At 37.0% G+C, this 23,522-nt stretch overlaps 2 protein-coding genes across 2 annotated transcripts; one reads left to right on the top strand and one right to left on the bottom strand.

Annotated features, from left to right (window-relative positions):
* Positions 1-3,922: 3,922 nt before the first annotated feature.
* Positions 3,923-6,818, top strand: LOC137748026 (probable serine/threonine-protein kinase PBL21). The gene is made up of 6 exons (XM_068488129.1): positions 3,923-3,929; positions 3,970-4,680; positions 4,805-4,953; positions 5,194-5,418; positions 5,602-5,751; positions 6,537-6,818. Exons 1-6 carry the CDS (start codon positions 3,923-3,925, stop codon positions 6,816-6,818), a joined length of 1,524 nt encoding a protein of 507 aa, XP_068344230.1.
* Positions 6,819-17,247: 10,429 nt separating this feature from the next.
* LOC137748682 (transcription factor GAMYB-like) lies at positions 17,248-21,956 on the bottom strand. Its single transcript, XM_068488853.1, has 5 exons — positions 21,656-21,956; positions 21,217-21,423; positions 20,052-20,474; positions 18,089-19,091; positions 17,248-17,894 (listed from the first exon to the last, which is right to left on the bottom strand). The coding sequence occupies exons 3-5, from the start codon at positions 20,409-20,411 to the stop codon at positions 17,611-17,613; spliced, it is 1,647 nt and encodes a 548-aa protein (XP_068344954.1). The 5' UTR covers positions 20,412-20,474; positions 21,217-21,423; positions 21,656-21,956; the 3' UTR covers positions 17,248-17,610.
* Positions 21,957-23,522: the final 1,566 nt, after the last annotated feature.

Raw genomic sequence — 23,522 nt, 5'->3', positions numbered from 1 at the left:
ATTGACTTTAATTGAGCTCTTTATACTATAATAACATTGTTCTCTTACAAGTATTTTTATGTGATTTAACCTTGGTTTTACAGATGATAAGAATTCTATCACTTATCTGTGAAGAATGACAAAAAACAAAGATTTTCTTTATTAAGGTAACGTGCAGATTCTTAAAAAAAAAAAATAATAATAATAATAATTAGTTTTTAGCAAAAGGACGAGTTACCTTCACTTTCAGTTCATATCTTGCCAGTAGCAGGCACGGATGATCGGCGGTCGGCACAACCATATTCTAGCTTTGTTTATAGTACCAAGGAAACTGAACTTTTATCGAAATTCAGGCATTGTTCCAAACGTATGTGGAAATCTGTAACCTATAATTTATATTCTGTTTATTTTTCGTTACGACAAGTTTAAACTTACCAAAAAAACATGCATGCCAAAGCTCGTGTGACCTTAGTGTTGTGTTGACAGGTCCAATGGGGAACTTACGTATCCAAACTTGTATCGAGCCAAACTACACCAACGCTTGGCTTTCAATGAATAATATGTAAATGTGACATGATAACACCAGAAAATTAGATACTTTGAATTTATTAATTGTTAAATATTTGGACAACACAAAAAATGGGATTTAATAATTAAAAGACCTGAAAGATAAAATATGTCATAGAAATTTTTACATGCGACATCTGAAGTAGAAACAAGCACATATGACTCAATGTCGATTCTGTAATTTGGCCTACTAAAATTAGTTCCAATATGTTCCCATCTTCCAAAAAATAAATTTGTGGTCAATTAACAATTGAATAATCTGGGATTATTAGAATGTGGGCTTATTTTAAACTGTTTAAAATAATGAGCTTGAATAGAACCAACTCAATCCAAGATGATCCCTATAATTATTTTAAGTCAAATCAGTCCTATATATCAAACGTGAATATCTTATTTACTGAGAATATATATGAAAAAAATTAAAAAAAAAAAAAGACAGATAGAAAGACAAATTAGGAGTGGACGTATTTTCCTAATAGGTATTTTTTTATTGACACGATGATATTATGTTTTAAACTTTTCTAGCTTACAAGACGTGTTTCAAATCAGACACAGTAGAATGTTTTCATGCCTCGATTATATAATAATATATTTATAATAAGGGGTGGGGGATAAATTCATATCGAATTTACTATTAAGAGATTCAGATTTAAGATTTCTTATTTATAACTAATTAGAAACACCACTGTATGATAGTACGAAGTGAACACTGCTGATTTGATATTTTGAACAGTAACAAAATCATGACAAAAGTGACAATGGGCTGCGAAAAAAAGTCTTCCTCCAAACAAATGTTGATTACATGATGCTGTCTTAGGTTAGTGGTGATAAAACCCACCTACGTTTTATCTACTGTTAAGATCAAACTGAGGAAAATCCAAATCAAACCTGTTGATTATTTTTACACACAGAAATTCATAAACAAGTGGATTACCAACAAGAACAAAACTCAGAGTGCCTAGGTATTATCAATGATGCCCAACTGTTCTGGTTTGAGGGACAGCAATTTAATTACAGTTCATGCATCATAATCAAGCTTAGCATTGGTATTAACAACATACTAAACAAATGCTAATTACATAATCTCCCTATTCTCCACAACTTGAAGAACAAACACCCCCTGCAGGTCCCATTCTTGGATATCCGAATATGTGCTCGAACTAGCTCTCTGAGGCTGCTGATCTTGGATTCGCCACTACCATATTTCCTTACTCGGATTCTTTTCCGACATTCTAATTCTACGAAATCAGCAGAATGTCACTGATTGATAAAAGAATCATCTTTCATCATTTCTCTCAGTAAAATACTTCTCTCATTTTCCTAGCAATTGCTATATTATTGTGTTAGTTTCTTCCCTGCTATAAGTATATACATGTGTGTGTGTGTGTGTATGTATAATTAGTATGTACATATATATCCCAATGTACATATAGAACAATAGGAGAAGTTTACATGCAACCTAAAACTAAGCATTAATTTGGGAACATACGGTTTTGTACTTTCATTTTGTCAATCTTCTCTTCTGTACTGTATCGTTGTTTTGAAAATTCATTACGAGAACTACTTCGAGTTCTAGAAAAAAAAAATTATGGCAGCTGAAGTTCAGAAAGTAGTGGTGATCCAGGATGCATCCAAAGACTTTGTTAGTTCGTGCGCAATCCAATGGGTCCTGCAGAGCTTATCCCTTAAGCCTGGGGATGAGCTTACTCTTCTTTCGGTTCTTCACCATGTTAATAACCCTAGTACGTTAGCTGGGAGACTCTGTAAGAATTCATGCTTTTGTTTTCCTAATAAAAACGAAGAAAATAAAGTCCGAAAGTATGATAAACATAATCACCAATTAATATGATGAAAAAAAAAAATTTAGTTCTATTCTATGATTCTATCACAAGAACAGATTTTGCTAACTTTTTATTTTCCCCAATACCCCATTTTCCCACCTTCTCTATCCTCTTTCTCAGTGGGATACAGAACCAAGATGGACTCGAGTTCATTTATCGGAACCAACCAGAAAGTCATAGAAGAAGAGCTTGAGAGGAAAACGGAGGAGTATCGTAGCAAAGAGGAGATCACCATGATATCTAACATGTGTAAAAGATTGAAAGTGAGATAAGATTTTCGGTCACTATTTCTTACAACATGGAGATTACCTGCTGTTTGTTAAAGATATGTTTGATCCATTTAATTCACCTAGTTCTGCTATACTACCTATCATACCATTGCATTTTCCGCTCGGAACTTTTTTTCAGCCTCTTTTGTTAATCATAGGGATCATTTTGTGGATGACATTTCTCAGGTTGAATTCAACATGAAGGTGGTTGCTGGTCCCTCTTCGAAGATGGTTGCTGTAGAGGCTGCGATAAGATTAGGAGCAACATGGGTGATTCTTGATAGGTCAGTCATTAATAGATTTGAAGAATCTGAAATTGTTCTCCTTCATTCATTCGCAGTAGTGCTCATCCAGCCTTGTTTCACCCTTCATTTAGCAAAACAAATAAAAACAGATAATAAACTGTTAATGAGCTAAAATGTATGCGAAATATCAAAAACATGTATCAAATTGATGAATTTGTGTTATCAATCAGTCAATCATTTGATGAAGGATTAAATCTTTGATGGTAGTTATGGTTTCAAATTGAAGAGAACATAGTTAAGATACTGTCTGAATTGTGAACTCTGATGCCATCATATTATTTGTTAAAATGTGTATTTTCTGATAGGCGATTATTGATCGCTGCTTGATACATACATCAAGATCTTCTGTGATCTCTAGTATACTTGTAAATCAAGAGATTGTATACGTATGGAATGATAATTCAACCCTCCAGAGTATCGAGGGATTAAAATACAAATCTTTTATTTTCAAACTAGATGATGTGAAAAATCATGCTACTACCGATGAAGCTTCGTAATTCCTTGAAACTAGCGAACTTTCAAAGCTTGTTAAGTAAAATTATGTTTGTTACTAAAAAAACTGCAATATGGAAACAATACAATGTAAGAGAACATAGAGACACCAACCTTTGAATAGCTTGTTCTGATTTGATGATGCAGGCAGATGAAGAAAGAGAAGCAATTCTTCATGGAGAAGTTGCCATGTGGTATATCGAGGATGAAACATAATTCTGTTGAACAATTGAGAGGGCCAAAAGCAATTGGGAACATCAACAAACCAGTCGCCAAAAGACCCAGTCAAAGCTCCCATGTAAGATATGATGAAATGATACCAGGAAGCCCAGAGGAAGGACTTTCTCCTAAAAGTAAGAAATTTAATCACAACTCGTACAATCTAGGACTCAAAGTTCCAAGTTCATGGATTAAATTTACTATCAAAAGAGATTTTTCGCTATATTATCACACATAACTGCAAATTCTTATGGTCGGTACCAAATGCAACTTGACTAAAAGTGCACATTGTTTCAGAATCTCCAAGTCCTCGTGCGAGCAGTTTTGGAAAAGAACAAGATGGTTGTGGAGACCCGCGATCTAACTATAGGAAATCTACATCAACAAGTGATCTGCAGCTAGCAAGTAGAGTGTCAACTTCCACTCTGGGGAATACTGACCTATTGAATCCTAGTTTTGCTCGTAATTATGACGAGGAAGAAAGCTCGATAAATGCTGAAAGAGGAAAAGCAGGAGAGCGGTCCCCATTTCCACTTGCAGAGATTCAAGCAAGGGATCAAAAGGAAACACATAATGCTGGGAGTCCCGATGAACAGAAACAGCATAGCTACAAGGACGATTGGACAGGAGAATGTCGAATAGATGAAGAATTCAAAAATTCAGTATGCACGGGTTGCAAGAATAAACGGCCAACGATTGGATGGAAGAGAGACTTTACCTATGCTGACCTCCTAGCTGCCACGGATGGGTTTTCCGACAAAAATTTCCTGTCGGAAGGTGGATTTGGTTGCGTCTACAGAGGAGAACTTAATGGGCTTAAGATTGCTGTTAAGCAGCATAAGAACGCAAGCTGCCAAGGCGAGAAAGAATTTGAGTCTGAAGTTCATGTACTCAGTAAGGCAAGACATGAGAATTTGGTAATGCTGTTAGGATCATGCTCAGAGGGAAGCAAGAGGCTGCTTGTTTACGAATATGTTTGCAATGGTTCGTTGGATCAACATCTATCAAGTAAGTTGCGAACAACTTAGAAGAACCCGTAATTTTGGAAAAAAAATCAAGTGTTTTCCTTCATATTTCAGGATAAAGAAGTCTAACCCTAAATGCTGCATAACTTTTTTCTAATTTCATGCAGAACACAACAGAAGACCTCTCGGTTGGGACAAGAAGATAAAAATTGCTACTGGAGCTGCAAAAGGCTTACTATACCTACATCAAAACAACATCATCCACAGAGATGTGAGACCGAACAACATCCTCGTGACACACGATCATGAAGCACTGGTAACTAAACCGATATGTCTGCCCTTAATATCAGCTTTATGAACCTATAACATTACCGTTAATACGTGACTCGAATTTGTTATATGAAACGTCATGTATTCTTCATAACACAGTTTCTAAACTGAATAACCTAACCTATGGCATTTTAACAAAACCATCTGGGGCAGGTGCACATCCTATTTTCAAATATTAACCAAAATACCTACGTTCATGCTTCGTCTAACATGTTCTATGCAACAGCTAGGAGATTTTGGTCTTGCAAGAAGTCAACTTGAAGACTCAGATCAATCATCAGATACAACGAGAGTTGTCGGAACTTTGGGATATTTGGCACCAGAATATGCAGAAAATGGGAAGGTGTCAACTAAGACAGATGTTTATGCTTTCGGGGTCATTATATTACAGCTCATCGCAGGACTGAGGTCTACTGACAAGAGGCTTGGAGGAAAAAGTCTTGTGGAATGGGTAAGAGCTTCCATGCCATAAATAATTCTAAAAATATATCCACCACTGGTCATTACTTGTTACACAAGGAAACTTTAACTACTAATGACAAACAGATTACTAAGAAAAGGAGCAGCCTTCTAGTATGTCACTTCACATTCCATTTATTATTTTGAACTAACAATTCTATAACTTTCTTGCCAGGCAAGACCACTTTTAAAAGAAAGGAACTACCCAGATTTAATCGATCCGAGTAATGTGGATTGCCATGATGTTCACCAGCTTTATTGGATGGTTCGGGTAGCCGAAAAATGTCTCAGCAGGGATCCACACAACAGATTAACTATGGATGCTGTAAGTCCACCTGATAGTAGACTGTGATAATTTCGTCTGCATAATCTAGTCCTTCAACACAACAGCTGCAACATAAAGCATCAACCTAGGACAAAAGTTGAATGCATATAGATAAATAGTGGAACAAGCATAAAGATAAATATCAAATATTGGATATATAAGAACCGCTACATGACAGATAAAAAAAAGTGATACCAAATATAAAAAAAGGAGTAATTGCTAGACATGCAAAACTAAATTACATTGATGATCGCATGTCTAAGAATCTAATACATATGCATCCCACATATAATACAGGACGGCCAAGAATATGGTTAGTTTTGTATGGCTAAGTAATATTACTGAAAGAAAAATGAATAAAATACTAACCCAACAATTGACATTGGCCTCCTTTGGTATCTATGATTGGATGTGTTTATAACTTAATGAAGGTACGTTAAAGGAAGAAGTGAAAATTATGTCCAACTAAAAGGGATAAGATCTATTACTCATGAACAAAACTTACCCATTACAATCCATTCCTTAGAAGGGACGACTTTCCTTCTTGTCTAATCCCCTTCAAATGAAAAATCATTCACTTCTACCTTCAATATGCTTTGAAATTCAGTGGCTATCCATTCCTATTCAGTCCTAGACTCCAAACAAGACTTGCAGTACTCTAATTTGCTCGTCAATCATATTAATTCTACACATTATATAACCCTTATTTTGAAAGGAACCTACCTACCTACCTGGGGCAAAAGAAATCTGATGGGTATAGTTTTGTGTTTGTGGTGCAATGGCAGGTGGTGAATGCTTTGAATTCCTTGAATGCTGCCAATCCAGTTCGTTGCATTGGAGACTTCTCACCAGCACAATCTGAGTCAGCAGGAAGCATTCCAGGATCTTCTGAATCGCATGGTACTGATTATATTAGCATAGAAATTACTCCCACCAAAGACTACATGCATCCCAACTCTACTATTCCGTCAGAAACAGAAAGGTCTAGCATTTCTACTGTCTCTGAGAATTCCCCCTTGGGTACTACTTCTGCAAGTACCAAAGACAAGAGAGAAACGACGTTATAATAATAATAATAATGGTGAGATCTTCTTTACAGGAAATAATTTCTGCACACACGTCTTTTCTCCTTGAGCACGCACTCTTGTCTCGTAATTCTTTGTTTATTTATACAATGGGAAGATCTCTACGTGCAAGTCATGGGGAGAAAAAGAGTGCAGAAGTTAATCGAGCTTTTTGGGTTGAACTTGCACTGGTACGTCTCCATTGCAAAAGGCCGGAACGTTCTAATTTCGTATGTTTATAATTTTATTCATAAGTTTGATATGCATTATTTATTTTTCCTGGATATTTGTTATCTTTTTAATTCAGATCATATATAATTCTTTTGATACGGTTACACTAGTTCATAGAAACAAAAAGAGAATTAATTTTGAGAAGTGATTTTTGCACATCTTTGTCTCTTTTCACACATCTTTATTTTTTTTTTTTCATCGTTAAACTTTAAGGGTTTCATTCACATGGATGGTATAATGACAAAATTTGAAGGGCGCGTTTTATAACTATTTTGTTTTTAGTTTTCACTTTTTACTTTTTTGTGCTGGAGATAAGATGACATCATATGGAAGAAAAGAGCGACCAAGAAGGGTTATGGAGATATGGGAAAAAATAAGGAAGAATGAATAAAAACAAAACTTTAAAAATGAAACCAACCTAAATTAGATTTTGATTTTTTATTTTGATTTTGTTAGATTTTCCTTGTACATTTTTCCTACTTCTCTCCCATCATCTTTCATCGACTATTTTTCGAACCTCCTTGGTCCTTTTACCTATATAGTTTCCCTTCGTCAGTAACACAAAAAATAAAAACCAAATGGTTACAAATTATTTTTCTCTTTTCAATTTTTTTTTTCCAACTATTTTTCTTTTTTCGGTTGTATGTCTTTGTTTATTTCTATTCTTTGTTTTTTTTTTTTTTAATTTATTCAATCTCAAAATATATAAATGAAACAATAGTCTGCAAAAGGAGAAAGGAGTGCAAAATCACTTCTCATCAAGAAAAAAGAAAATTTTTATGGTGCTCCAGAATATCTCGTACTTTAAAGCATCGTGAAATGATTTCTATGATACTTCGGGCATCGTTACATATTAACTTTTGTATTTTTAAACAAAAATTTAATGATTAAAACACCTAGAATATCTCATTCCGAATTATAACAGTTTAAAGGTTCTAAAAAGTACCATCTACTCGAAAGTCTCTTTCCCTATTAACAAGAGATTTGAGAATGTTGGCTTATAGCCTATTGGGATCCCTCCGGCTCTCTCAGAGCATTTCTGCTCATTTTGGTGGATTTGGACATAGGACTAGACTTGGCACGTGGCTGTTACTGTTCACTATATACCCATTGTGAACAGTAACTGACATGGCTGTTACTCTTCTCAAAGATATTTATTTTTTAATGTCTAATTCAATTATTTAATAATTATTGAACATATGAGATTAATTTAGAATAGGTGGCTATGCTTATACCATGTGTCCATGCCTATCAAAAGTCTTGTTAGATTTTTAAGTCAATTTTAGTTGTTCTTATCGCATCACGTGTTCTCATCCTACCTTCAATCTCATCTCCCAATTGTCTATAAATATTAGGATTCATTCTTCATATCTTCACGCCAACCGTCTCTACCCATCTCAATTCTCAAATTTTATAAAAATAGTGTTATCTTGATGTCTTACTTTATCCGGTTGCGGAGGCAGCGTAAAGAAGAAATTGAGCAAAAGGCACACAAACTCCCAAGTTGTTTTAACAGTGGGTATGCTTGATGAAGAAAGCCAACAACGACGTGGCGGTTTACGTGTCGGTCGTACACCAAATATCAACAGATGTAGGTACGGCCGAGGGATGATCTCTTGGAAGATTACTTTATCCTTGGTGTTTTGTACCCTGCTCACAAATTTCGAGCCCGATATAGAATGCAGCCTCACATGTTCAACAAAATCACGCATGATGTGTGCAATTGATGGACTTAATTATAAGGAAAATTAATGAAAATGATTTGAAAACTTTGAGTTTTAATGATAAGGACAAAATAAATGGTAAAGTGAATAGTACCAGGATTGACTTTTTAGTGTAAAAATATAGTTTTTCGTTAAAGTGAACAGTATCGTAGGCTTTTCGTTAAAACTCCCTTAATTATATACTTCATTCAGAGATCGAGATCAACCCTGCATGATGAACTAAAACTGATATACACGCATGCATTTATACTAGTCCCAATATTCATTAAATCATCATTTTGCAGAAACTAGGGATGTACTTGCTGTCATAGACGAGATGATTGAGATGAGATTTGGACCTTCCTTTCTCTTGGAAACGGAATGGAACTCTTGCTCTCGATAGGACGAGCATTCACGTTATGAAAACCTTGTAACTTACCTGAGAAAGGGGATCAAAACCTGACTTATAGGATGCAACTGCTGCACCTATCATGGTAGTAGTTGCTGTCCGTTTCTTCTTCAAGTTTTGTAACTATCTTCCCTTCATAATTTGTACAAGTTATATGGTTTTCTCACTTTATATTAAATTTTTACTTAATGTATATAACGTATACTATAACCATATTTCCTTTATTAAATGGTTTGGACCATTTCTCACACAAAAGTTCTTACAGCAATTACGGCTCATACTTCATGCAGAAACTAGTGCGAATAAGATGGGGCCTCTTTGAGAGCAAAACTTATAGCCTCCTTTAGAATGCTTGATTAGGGTGCATTCGCGGACTCGATAGATGAGATTGCTGTTGGAAATTCAAATAAAAACAAGCTGTAAAAGGTTGCTTCTAGCTGTTAGTTTCTTTACAGGTTGTATCCACACATGCTGCAACTACAAAGACTAAAGTTTCCTCCATGTGCTAGCTGAAATGGTGATGAAAGACAGCAAGTGTGCTGCCATGTGATGTGCTAGCAGGAAGACAGCAGTGTGCTACTGTGTATTAGCCGAAAGAGTGTTGATTGCAAGCTGGAAAGATAGCTGCATATGTGTGCTAGACTGTCAAAAGTTCTTGCATGTGTTTTAAAGGGTGTAAAGATGTTAAACACCCCATTCATTGCATGTGTTGTTGCATTGTTTATCAATTTCTGTTTTGTATAAATAGGCCATCTTGCTAAGCTTAAATCATCCCATCCAAATCCCATTTCCATTCTCATTTTCAGCTTGTAAGCTTTAAGAGTTGTAAACTCTTCTAATATTTCAAAGTGTTTGTTATCACCAAGCTTGCTACTTCTTTCATATATCAAAGTCCAAGTGTTTTACCAAAGCTTGTTGCTTCCCTCCTTTCTCTATTTCTTTGTCCAATTTTATTGAGAGTGAAAGTGAGAGGTGTGATAGAGTTTGTAAACTTATCACCCACATATTTTGGTATTGAGTTAGTAAACTCTTGTGAATACCAACAATTGGTATCAAAGCCAGAATACCATTCTGGCAAGTGCAGTAGCTATGGCGTCCAATTTAGTGCAACTCCAAGTTCCCACATTGAAGAAAGAAAATTATGAAAGATGGTGCATCCAATTCAAAGCATTGTTTGGATCACAGGAGCTATGGGAAGTTGTCAGTAGTGGGTATGTTGTACCCACTGCCGAGCAAGAAGCCGTATATACTGCGGATCAAAGGAACACTCTCAAGGACTTACGAAAGAAGGACTAAAAGGCGCTGTATCTTCTATACCAGGGTTTGGAAGATTCAACGTTCGAGAAGGTTGCAGAAGCAACAACGAGCAAGCAAGTATGGGATACACTCAGTACAATCTACAAAGGAGTAGATCGAGTCAAGAAAGTGAGGTTACAGTCACTTCGAGCAGATTTTGAAACTGCTCACATGAATGAAGGGGAGAGCATCTCCGACTATCACTCAAGGCTCATTGTGATAGTAAATCAGATGAGGAGAAATGGCGAGAGACTCGATGAAGTACGAGTTGTGGAGAAGATACTCCGGTCACTCACATCTAAGTTTAAGCATGTGGTGACTGCCATTGAGGAATCCAAGGATTTGGAGGTGATGAGCGCAGAGGAGCTACTAGGATCCCTCCTAGTTCACGAGCAACGCATTCAGAAGAATGCAAACCCCACAATGCTAGAGCAAGCTTTGGAGTCAAAGTTGAATATTGACAAACCAAATGGAGGTCGTGGGCAGTGGAACTCACGTCGTGGGAGTTCATCTAACCGTAGCCGAGGACGAGCTCGAGGAAGAGGTTGAGGCTATGCACAAAATCGAGGTCAGTCTCAAGAGTGGAGATCTACTCGAGGAAAGGCGCATATCCAATGTCACAATTGCAAGCAATATGGACATTATGCCAATGAATGTTCACATAAAAATGGTGAGCATGTCAACATGGCAGAATCAAGTGGAAATACTGATGAAGAACTTACAGTCTTGCTGGCACACCATGATTCCAGTAGCCAACAAGATGTTTGGTATTTGGACTCTGGTGCAAGCAATCACATGTGTGGAAAGAAGGAGTTTTTTGCCGAACTAAAAGATGGGGCCTATGGATCTGTAAGTCTTGGTGACTCCTCAAAGTTGCCAGTTGAAGGCAAAGGGAAGATCAAGATCATCCAGAAGGATGGTAAAGAAGAATACATCTCCGATACCTACTACATACCAGGTATGAAGAGCAACATTCTAAGCATTGGTCAACTGCTCCAGAAAGGGTACATTATACATATGGAGAATATGTTTCTCACTCTCAGAAATGCAAGGAGAAAACTTATTGCACGTGTTCAAATGTCAAAGAACCGAATGTTCCTGTTGAAGTTGAACACAAAGATTGGGAGTTGCAACATCGGTGTGATGGAAGATAAGTCATGGAAATGGAATCTTCGATTTGGCCATCTTCATTTCAATGGCCTAAAGTTGTTGTCAAGTGGAGGAATGGTTCGTGGTTTACCCCAGATTGAAGCCACACGCCAAGTATGTGAAGGTTGTGTGCTTGGCAAGCAAGCACGACTATCGTTCCCTGTTGGTGATACATGGAGAGCAAAGGCACCACTGCAGTTGGTGCACACAGATATATGTGGTCCATTGGATCCCATGTCTTATGGAGGTAATAGGTATTTTATTACCTTCATTGATGATTTCAGTAGAAAGACTTGGGTCTATTTTCTCAAGGAGAAGTCAGCTGCCCTAAAAATTTTCAAGGAGTTCAAGGCACTCACAGAGGCTGAAAGTAACCACAAGTTTGTGGTTGTGAGATCAGATAGAGGTGGATATTACACCTCCAATGCTTTCCAAGCATACTGCAAGGAGCAAGGAATTAGGCATCAACTTACTGCTGCCTATACCCCACAGCAAAATGGGATAGCCGAAAGAAAGAATCGAACCATCCTTGACATGACAAGGTCCATGCTTAAGGAGAAGAATTTGCCAAAAGAGTTATGGGAAGAAGCTGTAGCTTGTTCGATTTATTTGTTGAATCGATGTCCAACAAAGAGTGTCAAGAGGATGACACCACAAGAGGCTTGGAGTGGATACAAGCCGAATGTTACACACCTAAGAATTTTTGGGTGTGTTGCATATGCTCAAGTTCCAGAAGCCAAGAGGAGGAAACTTGATGATAGAGGTGAAAAGTGTGTGTTTGTGGGCTATAGTGAAGAGTCCAAGGCATACAAGCTCTACAACCCACTAACTAGCAAACTAGTGGTTAGTAGAGATGTCATCTTCAGTGAGGAAGAGACATGGAAGTGGAACAACAAAGAAGTCAGTAAAGAGAAGATCGTCTCCACTGATTTTGAAGAACCACAAGTTGTACCACCTATTGAGCAACAGCCTGCTCAAACAATCACAACAACTCCAGTGCACAGAATTGCAAGGAGTGGTCTTACATCTAGTGAGGAAAGCAGCTCCTCAACTCCAGTGAGGTTAAGGAGTCTCACAGAGATTTATGGACAAGAAGAAGAAGAAACCAATTTTTTCTGCTTCTATGCAGACCATGAGCCTCTCTCATTCAATGAAGCTGTGGAAGAAAATTGTTGGAAGAAAGCCATGGAAGAAGAGATCCATGCCATCGAGAAGAATGACACTTGGGAGTTGACAAAGCTTCCACCAAATCAGAAGGCTATTAGTGTTAAGTGGGTGTACAAGATCAAACGCACTGCAGATGAGAGTGTAGATCGGTACAAATCAAGGCTTGTAGCAAAGGGCTACAAACAGAAGTATGGAGTGGACTATGATGAAGTCTATGCTCCAGTTGCAAGACTTGACACGGTAAGATTACTAATCTCTCTTGCCGCTCAGCATAAATGGAAAATTTATCAATTAGATGTCAAGTCAGCCTTCCTTAATGGAGTTCTTGAGGAAGAAGTGTACGTGGAACAACCGGAAGGCTTCCAAGTACAAGGAGAAGAAGAAAAGGTGTATCGTTTGAAGAAGGCTTTGTATGGCCTCAAGCAAGCACCACGAGCTTGGAACTTAAGGATTGATAACTACCTTCACCAAAATGGATTTCAGAAATGTCCATACGAGCATTCAGTTTACATGAAGAATGGTGCAAAAGGGGAGTTCTTAATTATTTGTCTCTATGTAGATGACTTGTTGTTTACAGGAAACAATGAAGCAATGTTCTGTGAGTTCAAGCAATCCATGTTCAATGAATTCGAGATGACTGACAATGGATTAATGTCATACTTTCTTGGCATAGAAGTGAAGCAAGGAAGTGACGGTATCTACATCTCTCAACAAAAGTACATGAGAGATATATTGGAGAAATTCAATATGGACAAGTGCAATATTGTCAACACTCCAGTTGCAATTGGATTGAAGCTGTCCAAGGAAGGAGAAGGTGAGTTTGTAAACTCAACCGTGTACAAAAGCTTGGTTGGAAGCCTAAGGTACCTTACAATCACAAGACTTGATATAGTTTATGGTGTTGGACTCGTGAGTCGATACATGGAAACACCAAGGGAGTCTCATTGGCTGGCCGCCAAGAGAATTTTGAGGTACATAAGAGGTACTCTAAACTATGGTCTATTTTATAATTTTGGTGAAGATGCAAAATTATTTGGTTATTCAGATAGTGATTGGGGAGGTGACCAAGATGAAAGGAAAAGCACAACTGGCTATGTGTTTTTTCTAGGATCAACAGCTTTCTCATGGACTTCAAAGAAGCAATCAATTGTTGCTTTGTCATCATGTGAAGCCGAGTATGTTGCTGTAGCCTCAACCGTGTGTGAGGCAATTTGGTTAAGAAATCTGTTGAAGTCAGTGTGTCATCCACAAGTGGAATCGACTGTGATTCATGTGGATAACGTGTCTGCAATCAAACTTGCAAAGAATCCTGTTCAACATGGAAGGAGCAAGCACATTGATACCAGGTTCCATTTTCTAAGGGACCATGTGAAGCAAAAGACAATTGAGCTTGTCTATTGTCACACAAAGGAACAAGTGGCTGACATCTTCACTAAACCACTACCAGTTGAATCATTCCGGTTATTGCGTGAAATGCTAGGCATGAAGGCGTTTTGATTTGAGGGGGCGTGTTGGAAATTCAAATAAAAACAAGCTGTAAAAGGTTGCTTCTAGCTGTTAGTTTCTTTACAGGTTGTATTCACACATGCTGCAACTACAAAGACTAAAGTTTCCTCCATGTGCTAGCTGAAATGGTGATGAAAGACAGCAAGTGTGCTGCCATGTGATGTGCTAGCAGGAAGACAGCAGTGTGATGCTGTGTATTAGTCGAAAGAGTGTTGATTGCAAGCTGGAAAGATAGCTGCATATGTGTGCTAGACTGTCCAAAGTTCTTGCATGTGTTTTAAAGGGTGTAAAGATGTTAAACACCCCATTCATTGCATGTGTTGTTGCATTGTTTATCAATTTCTGTTTTGTATAAATAGGCCATCTTGCTAAGCTTAAATCATCCCATCCAAATCCCATTTCCATTCTCATTTTCAGCTTGTAAGCTTTAAGAGTTGTAAACTCTTCTAATATTTCAAAGTGTTTGTTATCACCAAGCTTGCTACTTCTTTCATATATCAAAGTCCAAGTGTTTTACCAAAGCTTGTTGCTTCCCTCCTTTCTCTATTTCTTTGTCCAATTTTATTGAGAGTGAAAGTGAGAGATGTGATAGAGTTTGTAAACTTATCACCCACATATTTTGGTATTGAGTTAGTAAACTCTTGTGAATACCAACAATTGCAAGGATGGGCACATCAACGGTCTTAGAGTGCTTGAACAGATTCTGCAGGCAATCGAAGCTATACACACCACCGAGTATCTCTGTAGTCCAACACTTGCGGAATTCCACACGCTACTACAAAAAACTGAGGCACGAGGTTTTCCAGACATGATTGGAACCATCAACTGTATGCATTAGCAGTGGAAGAAGTGTCCAAGTTCCTGGTAAAGAGATTTTGGGAATAGGAAGGGGCATATAAGTATCATTCTAAATGCTGTTGCGTAACGACACCTGGATTTGGCATGTTTTTTTTTTGTTGTTTCATGCTCTCATAATGACCTCAACGTGCTTGGTTAATTCCCAGTGTTCAAAAACGTCTTGAGAGGGGATTCTCCTCAAATCACATATGAAATCAATTCCCTTACATACTCGATCAGGTGGGTATTACCTTGCAGATGGAACGACAATGTTTGTCAAGACAATTGCACAGCCCAATTCGAGCGGCAACAATACTTTGCCTATAAGCAGAAAGCATATAGTAAAGATGTGGAGAGGTGTTTTGGTATCCTTTAAGCTTGTTGAGCAATTTTAAGGGGCACTTCTCATTTGTTCAATCAAGAGGTGCTTCGAAGTATGATGATGATGTGCATCATGCTTAATAACATGATTGTGGAAGATGAGTATGATTATGATGTACTAGAAGTGTTCGAACCGGACCCGATGAACACGAGAACGACAAGACTTTATGATTCACCTAGGGTGTGCCTTGGTGGACCACCTATGCAACACACCCCTTATTAAGAGATGGTCATTTGTTCAGCAGAATGATGGAACGTTTTACTGAAATGCAATCTTCTTATATTCATGACGAATGTGAACTTGACTTGATCGAACACAATTGGAGGTTGAAAGAAAATCAGGGAGATTGAATTGTCCTTTGGTTCATGCTTTCTTGAATGATGATATTTTTAATGCTTTGTTGAATGATGATATTTTTAATGCTTTGTTGAATTATGTTTAATAAAAATGCTTTGTTATTTGTTGGAATATTTTTTTTTAATTTTCTTTACTTAGTTATTAATTTTCTGATTTTTTGGATAATTTTTTTTCTTTAAATGTTTTTATTTTGAAAAATAATTAGAACCGTTTGATTATAGTGAGAATTTAAAATGAACATTTGAGATGCGGTCACGTGGCTCAAATATTGTCGTTGGAGTTAGCTGGCTGTTGTGTGCGGACCACATGCGTAAGGTTGTGATGCACTACCCTCCCTCACGGGCACACGTAGCGCCGGTGCCTGACGTTAAAAAAAATTAAACTAACCCGCTGACGTTAACCCGACGTCCACGTCATGAATTTGAGCTTGGACTCATAATTGACATGGCTGGAGCCATGACGGCTCAGCCTTGGCGCCCAAAAATGGGTAGAAGGGCTTTCTGGGTTGGATTTGGATCTAGCCTTGTCAATTAAGGATGTGTTGAAATGCTCTCAGAAAATGCTTCTTGTGCGTATCCAAATCCAACACACCACGTGGCCCAATGACGCCATGGATATCAATTGACAGAACGACTCGAATTTAACGAAAAGGACGCTTGAAACGAGACTTTCTTTTATTATGAAAGCACCCTTCTGAGAAACAATATTTGACTACTTAAAAATGAGTAGAAACTTCTACTCCAAATTTCTCAAAATTATTCATTGTTAATTTATAAAACTTTGTGTTTATAATCAAAACCCTTAATATTATAAATCACCCTATAAATATCGCATATGCAAAAAATCAATTAAAACTAAGGTCGTTAAGTCATCAAACTGTTTAAAAACAAATGAACAAAATTGGTAAAAACATTACGAACCGTAAATGTATTTGCTACAATAGATTAACTAAACGACCTTAGGTTTAATTTATTTTTTGCAAAGATGATATTTACAGTGTGATTCATAGTATGAACGATTCTAATTAAAAGCACAAAACTTTGTGATTAAAACACTAAGAATTTTGAGTAAAAGTTCCTACTCATCTTTGAGTAACCAAATATTGTTCACTTCTAAGTACTAGAGAGTACAACGACAACCTTCCATTAGGCAAAGGAATTGTAATTAAATATGTTGTAAAGTACCCCAACCCTTGCGAATAGAACTTTTATAGCACGAGTGCACTACCATTGTACTAATTGTATAATGATACAATGCCATTATGGTGTGACACAGCACGGGCTGCGGTGACGGTGTACCTCTGCCATATGAATACATTTGATCATGTGTTTCCCACATTATTAATCAGAGGGAAAAAAGAAAAGACAGAGAGAAGGAAGAAGGGCATAGACAATGTAGACCAATTTTAACGGTAAACAAATTGAAACCAACTAGGCAGGTTCCATAGTATGAGAACGGTTCCATGTTCGAAAATGCATAGTTATTCTACAATCATAGCAAAACCCTGCAAGCAAATGGTACACCACATATGGTTCTGTTTAGGCATACATGCATTGCATTGCATTGTTTGAAAAGAAACCGAATGAAAACCACAAACGAAAACACAACCATGACTCGTGCATAACAACAGACCCCACAAGTCTCGATCGCAAGTGACCTTTTCTCAGACCAGGACTCACTTCCCCCTACATTTAACAAATCATCAGCATGAATTAGGTGACAAAAGTTTCAGATTCATACAATTGACGGAGCGGTTTCTTAAGGATGCTGAGCAGACATTTGACAGACGGGAGGCATGGTGTTCCACGGACATGAACTAAAACCCAAACCTTGATCTGATGTAGGGCTGCCAGAAGCCAGGTGCTTGCATTCCGCTGCCAAATCATCACCCAACAGCGATGCAATACTTTCATGCATGCCGTTACCAAACCATTCTGAAGCAAGTATAGCATCAGGACGAGTATAATCCATCAGAAGTCCCATTTCTTTTTCTTTATCTGGTGCCCAAGCTTGGTCTACCGGTTCTGATTTCACATTGCACCCTGGCAGAACAGTCAAGCAACATAAGTCATAATAAGAGGCAGGACAGTACTTATCCTGCACTTAGATACAGAACTTATCAAACTGCTAACACAAAAAATGTTGCTACGGGACTATCAAAAATGAATTAAGAATCAATTTACAATGTTATTGTCAACCTCATTCGTCTCCAGGTCTCATAGATTAAGATACTCACCAGTAAAGGTCTCAGCAGGTGGCGGTTCATCTAATGAACTTCCACTGGCACTAATAGGTGTACACTCACTGAACAGCGAAGTAGCAGAATGACCCAGTGGAGAAATCGGATCTCGTTCTTCCCATTCTGTCTCACAAATGTTCAAATTGGAACCTATAGCCAAATCGCCAGGAGTAACACTAGATGAATTTGAACTCTTCTCAGATGAATGATTCTTTGCACTACTAAGAGCTTTTGCCTCATGGAGTAAAGCATCTAGCAGGCCACTGTTACGTGGTGAAGTGCAATCTGGCTCAAATGTACCAACCTGTGGGGGTGATTGGATAAAAGCATCAATTGATTCGAGTAAGGGCGGCGGAGGAGAAGTGCTCCAGCTACCTAAATCAGTTTCTGGATATTGGAGTGAAGGGAGCTCCAGCTTCACGGCCCCGGATGTGGGCTTAGAAGCAGAAGAATTGCCATTTGAAAGGGAATGGCTACCCTGAATTACACCAAAAGATAGCGGACTCCTGGTGGTAGGATCAGGATCATGAGGAAAAGGCAACCCAAACGTTCGAGCAACTTTATCATAAGTATCATTTTGAAATTGATCAAACTGGTTGAAACTACCACCAGAAGTAGAGAATAAAGCTGTTGATTCTCGAAGACGCTTTTGGCGATGCATCGTTGGTGGCATAAAACCACAATATGGAGCAGAACCAAGACCTTTCATCAGCATGCCACCAGGAGAGATATCAGGGAGGTCAGGAACATAAGGTAAGACACAACCGTTTCCTTTTAAACTGTCAAATACAACATCAGGTATCTCAAAACTGTTAGCTTGCATAGAATCATGCTGATCTCTGTCCGCACCATTAATTCCACCGCTTGACTGGCCTTGTTGACTCTCCTGAAATGCTTGCAAACACACCTCAGGCGGATAAAGTGGTAAGCCAGCCCTCTGGCGCCGCTTAATTCTAGTATTCCAGTAGTTCTTTATCTCATTATCCGTACGTCCAGGCAACTAAGGAGTGGAAAAAAGACTGTTAATCATTTCCAATAAACAAAGGAAAATACATTGAGAAGAATACTACGAAAATTAAGATTCTAATAAAGCTGAAAATAATTGATAATTTATTTCATCTTCAATTGGAAACTAGTGTGAGAAAAAACCATTCAAGGAACCCAAGAAATAGAAATAGCAAAACGTAGTACCAGTCTGAAGAACATTTAGGTGAGATAGGTTAATATGGTGCATCTGCTACAACATGCATTGTGTGCAACAGTGAGCTTTTATCTTGTTACATTAGTTTCCTAACATACACTTTAATGATCTCCAATTTTTAGCTTAAAAATAATGCCATATATTAATTTTCATTCTCTTACCCTATGGTAAGAAAATATACTTTACCCTTTTAGGGATGCAAACTATAATGTCAGATTATACATTTCTGTTACTGCATTCTACCAAGATTTTATAGTTTCCTTAAAATTCCCAAAACATATTAAACATAAACAACAAGAACAAACTGTAGTAAAATACATATATATATATGAATACCACATGGACTACAAAAAATTTGATAGATTCCACAGCCAAGTTACTTCCATCTGAGAAGTTGTGGAGAACTGAGATCAATGTTTAGAATCCTATCAAACTAGGGAACTGTTACTGTTATTTTTTTATGATTTTACTGGCTTTTAATTTTGTTTCTTATTGTGTTCTAGAAGCTGAACAAATATAATGACAACATTGAAATGTAATTAGGAAGTTTGGAGGAAAATAAGGGAATAATTGGAGAATATATCAATGTTTAATGCAAAAGATGCATGCCACTAACACCAAATCAAAAGTTGCAGCTAAAGCTTTGAAAAAAAAAATCCCAAAAGAATGAACCATATAAAACTAAGTTTGAGGCAATACAAGGAAATATAGGTTGGTACGAACCATATACAGAAAGACAAAAATAAACTATGTACTTACGTGTGCAGCCATGCGTGCCCATTTGTTCCCCATCTTGGCATGGAGTTCAACAATGAGACGTTCTTCTTCAGGAGTAAATGCCCCTTTCTTCAGGTTCGGCCTTAGGTGATTTGCCCATCGCAACCGGCAGCTTTTGCCACAACGGAACAGGCCTGAGTGCTTCTGAACGGCATTCCAGTTTCCCTCCCCATGCTTCTTAACATACTCCACCAAAATTGCATCTTCAGCCGAGGTCCATGGTCCTTTCTTTAGAACCATTCCACCATTTCCACTTCCTCCATTACTCTCATCCATCAACGGAGAATCAATCTGATCCTTGGACAGCACTCCATCTTCACTCTCATTTGTTGTCCGACTCATCTCTTGATTTGTGATCAAAACTCCTACCAAGAGCCAAGACCATGCAAAGAGCAGGCTGACAACCTGGAATAAAAAGATAAAAGAAAATGACAATAAACACAACCGTTGCGCCAATTGCGACCCACTTGTTTTATATTCACTCTAGCTCCGGCCACAAATATTTAATTATGGATCAGAACCAAAAAAAAAAAAAAAACAAATAGCCAGTGGTTTAAACAGAAATTTGCTCATGTCATAAATACAAAGGACACCCGATACTCCAAAGGACACAAATATTAAAAAATAAAAAATAATTGAACCCGTAAACAGAAAGAAAACAGTAAGGAAAATCATAAAAGCAGGTCCTGAGAGGCAATATGGGGGTAAATATGGCATCATAACTTATCCATGCAGTCATTATTCAGCACTAATGATGAGTAGATAACAACACTAAGATGCAAATTAATGATATGTTATAAAATCCAGATCTTTAAAACCCACAAAAGGATAAGCAGTGAGTTATATTCAAAGGTCGAATTAAATCCTTTTAACCCCATTCAGAAGCCAAAAAAAAAAAAAACAAGGAAAGTGTGGGATAGTATAATAAACTAATACAGAGACAAACCCATATCCAAATCATAATTAAATCGGGATTAAACACACACTTAACAAAACAAAAAACAATTGACTTTGTTGATTAGAACCAAGTCTATATATGGCAACCACATTAATTACAATATGGATGATAAATATTGAAACCCTCAGCTGAACTAATTGAAATTTATACACAAACCCAATCACATCAAAAACCCGTAAATTTACATACCTGAATCAGAGGGAAGATGAAGCCAGATGCAAATTTATCCAACAATTGAAGCTGCGGAATCGACCCAAAGCCAAAGACACGTCCTTTTGCGCGCAATTGAAAATCCGCCGAACCGGAAACGAAAAATTGAAAACGAAACCGAAATCGGAAGCTCAAACCTAGGGACGGAATGAACTAAGAGCTGAGAAAATCGTGACAAAGGAAAACCTGGAATCGACGAAAAAGGTCAGAATTCAGACGAAATCAGCTCGGAAAAGCGATAAATTGAAGAAATGAAAACATAATTCATTCTCGAATCGCAATTCTGAGAGCTCCGGCGTCTACCCAAATGCGAATTGCAACGAGTCGAATTGTGAGTTTGCAAACTTACAGATCCGGAAAAATGTAAACCCTAGCTGAAGAAAACGAAAGCAGAGATTGAGGCGAATAGGAATCTAACCGCAGTTTTTGAAATAGGAGAGAGACGATTCGAGCGTAGACAGAGCAACACATCTGCGGACTGAGACGGAGATCCGAACACAGATATATACACACACCAACACACCCACACCCACACCCACAGAGTTCCCCAATACACAGAAGAGAGAGGAGAGAGAGATGAGAATTTTGAAAAAATGGGAAAAAAGGGATGAAGAGAGAGAGAAATGAAAAGGGGAGTAATGCGAAATTGAGAATTAGAAGAAATGGGGAATTGAGAAGCGAAATGGCAAGTGCAGAGCGTTGCTAGGCTGAGATAAAGGAGGTGACTGTAGACTCCCAAGTCCCTAACACCTCTCTCCCTCTCTCTCTCTCTCTAAACTCTCTCTTCTCCCTTTTTCCTTTCCTTTTCTTTTTCCATTTTTCTTCCTCAATTATTTATTTTATTTTAGTTTAAATATATAATAACAATATCTAGGGTTTCTTTTTTTTTTTTTTTAAATAAAACTTCTTTTCTTTAAAAAAAAAAAAAAAAAAGAAAAAAAAAGAGACAACGGATGACAAATTACAGTTATCTACCATTCCGGTACGGGGAGACTATGAAGAATTTCACCCTGCCGAAAATTGATTTGGAGTTCCTACTCAAAATTATACGTTGCCGATTCACAAAACTTTGTGCATATGATCATAACCGTTCACATTATAAATCACTCTATAAGTATAGCTTCTGCAAAAAATCAACTAAAACTAAGGTTGTTTAGTCTTTGAACTGTATAAAAATAGATGAACGAAATTAATATAAACATTATGAACCATCTATGTATTTGCTACAATAGATTGACTAAACAATAATTTTAATTCATCTTTTGTAGAGATGATATTTACATAATGATTTATAATATGAACGAGTTATAATCATAAACACAAAACTCTGTGATTCGAACATGAAGAGTTTTGAGTAAGAGTTCCTAATCATCCCGTCATCCTTGAGTAGCCAAACATTGTATTTTTTTGAGTAACCGAATAATATTTTCTATTTTTGGTCCCGTTTTGATTAATGAAAATGATAATCAAACCTTTTTTTTTCTTTCTAATTTATATCTTTTTGTTTAATTATTTTTGTTATTTGTGTTTGATTTATACAATTTGATGACTTGAATTAAAGAGCAGTGTGTGGAGGGAGAAAAATTATATGTAGTTATCATTTATCTTGATTAATTTCTTTCACTTGTGTTATTTTTGTTTTTTATTTCTTCGCAAATGGAATTTGAGTTTGACTCACATTGTTTGAATGACTCAAAGCATAGTCTTACACTTCCTAGTGTGATCCTCAGTGTAAATTGGTAATGAGTTTATTGATCATGGAACATTTCTTGTTATTCTCTTTATACGAAAACATCATGAAGCCTATAAATATATACATATATAGTTATGGTTTATAATCTCAAACTATAGATATAACACAAGTGGATTGTAATTCAGTTGGTTAAGAGTAATTGTTTTTTCATCTAAGTTCTTGTGTTCAATTCCCTCTCTCCATAGTTCAAATAAATTTCGTGTAAATTATCTTATTGTTTGCCCAAAAAAATGTAGATGTAGCTCCTCTTGTTGTTAAATTGCCAAAAAAAAAAAAAAAAAAAAAAAAAGAAAAAAAAAAAAGGTAATTATGGGTTTTTTCAAATATTTTGTAAACTACTTAAGTATTTCAAAGGTATCATGAGGGTAATGTAAATCAAATTTAAAAGCTTGAAAAACATAGTTTTTTTGTAGTGACCTCTCCATAGTTTATATGAATTTAATGTAAATTATCTCATCGTTTGCCTAAAATATGTAGATATAGCTCTTCTCATTGTTAAATTACAAAATAATAATAATAATAATAATAATTA

This window comes from Pyrus communis, chromosome 10, assembly GCF_963583255.1.
Source record: "Pyrus communis chromosome 10, drPyrComm1.1, whole genome shotgun sequence".
In the NCBI taxonomy this organism is placed as follows: domain Eukaryota; kingdom Viridiplantae; phylum Streptophyta; class Magnoliopsida; order Rosales; family Rosaceae; genus Pyrus; species Pyrus communis.
This window is presented reverse-complemented; position numbering and strand designations above follow the sequence as displayed.